Source organism: Neophocaena asiaeorientalis, unplaced genomic scaffold (assembly GCF_003031525.2).
Source record: "Neophocaena asiaeorientalis asiaeorientalis breed wild unplaced genomic scaffold, Neophocaena_asiaeorientalis_V1.1 scaffold540, whole genome shotgun sequence".
In the NCBI taxonomy this organism is placed as follows: domain Eukaryota; kingdom Metazoa; phylum Chordata; class Mammalia; order Artiodactyla; family Phocoenidae; genus Neophocaena; species Neophocaena asiaeorientalis.
This window is the reverse complement of record NW_020172141.1, coordinates 4,349,485-4,355,070: the sequence shown is the minus strand read 5'-3', so window position 1 is coordinate 4,355,070 and position 5,586 is coordinate 4,349,485. Positions and strand designations below refer to the sequence as shown.

Sequence of the window (5,586 nt, the reverse complement as noted above, 5' to 3'; positions counted from 1 at the left end):
CAAGGACTTAGGGCAACATTGGGGAAATTTTCTATCATCTTTCTTCTGCTCTTCCTCTTCACATTCTTTCTTCCTTCTGGGGAATAAACAAGAGGCATTTCATTTCGGTGATGACCTGGGCGGATTTTGGAAAGCATAGATGCATTGCAGAATCACCTATGTTTTCATCAAGTAAGCCCTGCAATAATCATCTCTAAGTAGTTGCAATCATCGCGTAAAAGGGCGTCTTCATGAAACGTATTTTATTTCTCGTCTCCATGAGTCACACTGACATGTTACTGGTTGTTCCTGCAGTCCTGGATAAAATTCATCAGTAATTCTCTCCAAGAATCACTCAGGCCATGTTCGTTCATTTTACGTTTATATTCATTTAATAAAATTAGTTGCTCTATGGGTCTTAACCTAGGAATTCTTTCGTTGTTGCTGTGGAAACTATAATTAAAAATTGTGAGCCGAAAAAGAAAAATAGCTGGCGCTGAACATCGTAAAATACACGAGAAGTGTTTTTTTGTGGTTTTTTTTTTGGCGTTATGCAGGCCTCTCACTGTTGTGGCCTCTCCCGTTGGGGAGCACAGGCTCCAGACGCGCAGGCTCAGCGGCCATGGCTCACGGGCCCAGCCGCTCCGCGGCATGTGGGATCTTCCCGGACCGGGGCACGAACCCATGTCCCCTGCATCGGCAGGTGGACTCTCAACCACTGCGCCACCAGGGAAGCCCGAGAAGTGGTTTTTTAAATACAGAATTTAAAAAAATCATAATACCTGGAACCAAGCTGAGACTATTGAACTAATCATATAACTGAAATCGTGAATAATTTTTCTCAAAAACACTTTAGAAAACAAATCGCTGTCTTAAAAATATTATTTTCACAGGACTTCCCTGGTGGTCCAGTGGTGAAGAATCTGCCTTGCAATGCAGGGGATGGGGGTTCGATCCCTGGTCAGGGAACTAAGATCCCCCAGGCTGCGGGGCAGCGCACTAGAGAGAGAAAACCCCCGCACCCCAACCAGAGAGAAGCCCGTGCGCTGCAACGAAAGATCCCGCATGCTCCAACTAAGGCCCCACACAGCTAAAAATAAATAAATCTTTTAAAAAATATTATTTTCACCTGTAGCCACATTGGCACAGCTGCCAGGATAGCAGTGCTGCAGAATAAGCCCCAGGTCTTGGACCCCTGCCACCAGCTAATCCCTTTAAGTAGGAGCAGGAACTGGATGGCCCTGGCTGGGACGCTGTGGGTTGAAATGGTGTCCCTGGGAAAGGAGATAAGAATGGGAGGAGGACCCCACTGTGCCAGGCTGGGGGCAGTGGGCAGCCTTTTCTTTTTCTCAGAGGGACGGACAGGGTGTCCTGGGATGCGGTGAGGGGAGAGGAGGCCCAGAGCCGCTGAGCACCAGCTGCGATCCTGCGGGGCAGTTATTTAGCCCCGGGTCCTGTGAGTGCGGCCACTGGCATTAGCTGTCACCTAGTGGTGTGTTTTTTGTTTGTTTGTTTTAATTTTTATTGGAGTCTAGTTGCTTGACAGTGTTGTGTTAGTTTCTGCTGTACAGCAAAGTGAATCAGCTATACATATACATATAGCCCCTCTTTTTTGGATTTCCTTCCTAGCGGTGTGTTTTTTTTTGTTTTTTTTCTTTCGATACGCGGGCCCCTCACCGTCGCGGCCTCTCCCGTGGCGGAGCACAGGCTCCAGACGCGCAGGCCCAGCGGCCACAGCCCACGGGCCCAGCCGCCCCGCGGCACGCGGGATCCTCCCGGACCGGGGCACGAATCCGCGTCCCCCGCATCGGCAGGCGGACTCCCAACCACTGCGCCACCAGGGAAGCCCCTTAGTGGTGTTTTTTAAAGTGCTTTTTTTCAGTTTGTTTCTTGTCTGCGGTTTTGGTCTTCTGTCTCACATCCCTGGTCGTGAGAGTCCACGGGGACAGCAGAGTCAGGGTCCCATTGTGCTACTGAGAACAAAATGGGCTCAGAGAGGTTAAGAGACGGCCGGCCCACCTCCTCAGCATTGATCGAAGGACTCAGGCTGTCTTGCTTGCCTTGGGACGTGGATTCACACTCCCCCACCCCCCAGGTCTTCAGCCACATCCTGCTCCTTTGCGTAAATTGTCTTCCATAGAATGTTTTAGTTAGGGTGGGTAACTCTGTCCTGTGATGTCAGGTCTGCCCAATTAAAAGCTGCCCTATTAATTTTTTAAAATTTATTTCACAGATTTATTGAGGGCACCCTTTTAAGTTTTGATACCATTTTTGTCCAAAAGAAGAAAAAACCCGTGCTTCTGTGAAATCTGTTTTTCAAGTAATTCACTTACGTCTACTTGGAAATTACGTTAAGTTGCTCAATTATCAACCCTAAAACGGCAAGGCTTATGGACATAACGTGTCTTGACTCAATCACGTGGGATCTTCCCGGACCAGGGCTCGAACCCATGTCCCCTGCATTGTCAGGTGGATTCTTAACCACCGTGTCACCAGGGAAGCCCGCACATGTGTTGTTAATAGTTTCATGAAAGCTGCAGTGAAGCCAGAGAAAGAAACCTGCTGCAAAGGTACCTTCTCAGTAGTAAGATGCTCTATGTGCAGCCCCATCCCGAAGGCTCGTTCTCCATGACCACGGTGGTGCCCGTGGTGTGTGGGGGTGGATCTCTGTGATATGTCTCAGCAGTGTGGACTCACGCTTTTTCTTTTCTGCTCTTGTACAGAAGGACCCACTGAGACAAACATGAGGAGTGCAGCCAAGCCCTGGAGTCCAGTCACCAGAGTGGGAGGCCGGGGGGTGGACCGCGTGCGACCCCTCCCCGCCCCCCCTCCCGGCATGAAGAGCTCCAAGTCGTCCACCTCGCTGGCATTTGAGTCCCGACTCAGCAAGGTATGGATGGGACACACAGGGCCGGGCTGCTGGGCGCCCCGCGACAGTGAGCAAGGCCCCAGGAGCCCCGGCGTTGCTTGACCTAAAGGCGCAGAGCAAAGGGGATGCAGTCGGAGTGCCCTGGGGTGGAGAGGGGAAACGTGCAGCTTAACAGGGTGACTGGGATCCCCTGCCCTGGACCATGTGGACTCTCCAGCCAGAGTTTACCCCCAGCCCCCACTAGACGGGCTCAGCGTCACCAGGATGCTGACAATCCAGGTGTCAACTCCCCACCTGCCTGCAGCTGGGCTCCCTCCTCTCCGTGTTCCTTTCCCCTGACCCGGGCAGCCCCTGGGGGCTCCACTGCTGGCTCCTTCTCACCCCCCAGGGGTTCCTAATATCAGGTGGGCTGGGGCGCCTCCTTCCTCACCCTGAGATGAAACTCAGAGACCGTGTCACCTACCTACACACACACTTTGGAGAAGTCAGTGTAGTGTCCTAACTATAAAAGCCAAACAAAGGGAACATCACTTACAGGTAAGTAAACCGCATTTCTACCCACGTCTGCCTGCGTGTGACTCCGCTGAAGGACCCCCATGCTCCTTGGAGCCCTGTGGGCGTGGCAGCTCTGGGCAGACGGATTCAGGGTTGTCGTGCTGACGTCTCAGGTACCAGGAAGGCTGGTCGAGGGGGAGACGCGTGACGTGTTGGTTTGAATGCTGAGCGCTCTTCGTAAAGTTCTGAACCCAAGTGCAGCCTCCCCTCGTTACTCTTAGAAAGTTGAGAGTATCTTAAAGTTGTGCAAGAAATACACTGTTTTTACATGTAAAACAAAGGGATGCTGTTGGCTCGGATAACAATGAGAAGACGCTCCACCGCTGAGTGTCTGTGGAATCTGTGACGTGTGGGATGCAGGGCAATTCTTTGTGCAAGATTGTCACGTTCACGATCTCCATCCTCCTGTCCCTTAGGTGTCAGTAGCACCTGCAATTACAGTGGCAAGTAAAGATGCCCCCGCAGATTTCCAACACACTCCATGAGGGACAGCACCGTCCCTGGTGAGGACACCTGTTCTAAGTGACAGCTTCTGCTCTCATGAATTTTAACACCATGTGTGGATGACCCACAAATTTGCATCTCCAACCAGCACTCCTCCAACTGCCTTTGTGACACCACCTCTTGGATGTCTACAAGGCACCTTGAAGGTGACCTATTGAAAACTGAATCTGTTCTTCCTCCTCTCCATCTCTCCTGCCCCCTTAAACCTGCCGCCCCTGCCCCTGGTGACTCTTCCCATTTGAGTAAACAGCAACTCCATCTTTTTTAAAAAATTTTATTTATTTATATTTTTGGCTGCGTTGGGTCTTTGTTGCTGCATGCAGGCTTTCTCCAGCTGCGGCGAGCGGGGGCCACCCCTCGCCGCGGTGCGCAGGCCTCCCACTGCGGCGGCTCCTCCCGTTGCAGAGCACAGGCTCTCAGCACATGGGCTTCAGTAGTTGTGGCACGCGGGCTCAGTAGTTGTGGCTCACAGGCTCCAGAGTGCAGGCTCAGTAGTTGTGGCGCACGGGCCCAGCTGTTCCACAGCATGTGGGATCCTCCCGGACCAGGGCTCGAACTCCCTGTCTCCTGCGTTGGCAGGCGGACTCTCAACCACTTTGCCACCAGGGAAGTCCCCAGCAACTCCATCTTTTAGTCGCTCAGGCCAGAGCCCGTGGCATCATCCTTGGACCCTCCTTTTCTCACATCCCGTGGTCCATTGGCAAGATGCTGTCTACCTTAAAAATAGATGTCAACTCCCACCAGCTCCCACCGCCTCCTGGGGACCACCAGGGACATGCCACCACCTTCCTGCTTTTCACTTGAGGCCTATGCTCCGTTCTCAGCAGAAGCTGAGTGGTCCTTTCAACACAAGTCATGTCACTTCTCCGCTTAATACGCTCCAGGCTCTCCCCACCGACTCAGAGGGGAGCAAAGTCCAACCCCTACCGCCCCCCAGGCTGCCCGGGCTCCGGACACACGGCCTCCAGGTGCCCTGGCGCTGTCCCTCGTGCGAGCCAGGTGTGGTAGCTTCCCCTCAGCCTGGGACATCCCTCCCTCCACCACCTGCACTCTGCTGCTTCTCCTCCCCTAAGTCTGTGCTCAAGGTCACCTTGTCAGGCGCACCCCTGACCAGTCTGTGTAAAGTGTGGCCTCGGCCTGTCCTCCCTGCCCTGCCTCATTTTCCTTCTCAGCTCTTAGGACCCTCACACCCACCTGCGTGGTTACTGTCATCTCCCCATGGCTAGATTGGAAGCCCCATGAGGGCCGGGACCATCTGCTCTTTTGTTTGTCACAAGCTGTGTCCTTCACGCTTAGGAGAGCACCTGCTACCTGGCAGCGCTCGGCGTGGATTGAATGCCCGAGCACACCTGTTCTCCCGGGGGTGATGGATGTGGGAACAGGAGGAGAGGGGGTCGGGACCCCTGGCTGCATTGGGACCCCCAGCTCTGCCCCTTTCTAGCTGTGAAACATCAGGCAAGCCAGGTAGCTGCCCTGAGTTCCGAGATGGGATGAGCACCGTACTTGCCACAAGGAGTAAATGTGGATGAAGTGTCCTACTTATAATTTGGGTTATTATTCTAATATCCCAGACTTGACTGTTATTTCCATGATTTAAATTTTTATTATCTTTGATCTATAGCACATTTGGGAGACATCTCTAATATGGATTTTTTTTTTTTTTTTTTTTTTTTTTTTTT

General features: G+C 52.5%; 1 protein-coding gene across 3 annotated transcripts in view; it reads left to right on the top strand.

Annotated features, from left to right (window-relative positions):
• Positions 1–5,586, top strand: part of SPECC1 (sperm antigen with calponin homology and coiled-coil domains 1) — a 246,390-nt gene that overhangs the window by 61,725 nt on the left and 179,079 nt on the right. For all 3 annotated transcript variants that reach the window (XM_024753283.1, XM_024753300.1, XM_024753306.1), the window contains one exon: positions 2,703–2,869. In XM_024753283.1, coding sequence (XP_024609051.1) covers positions 2,723–2,869 — 147 coding nt within the window. In that variant the 5' untranslated portion in view covers positions 2,703–2,722. The remainder of the gene's footprint in view (positions 1–2,702; positions 2,870–5,586) is intronic.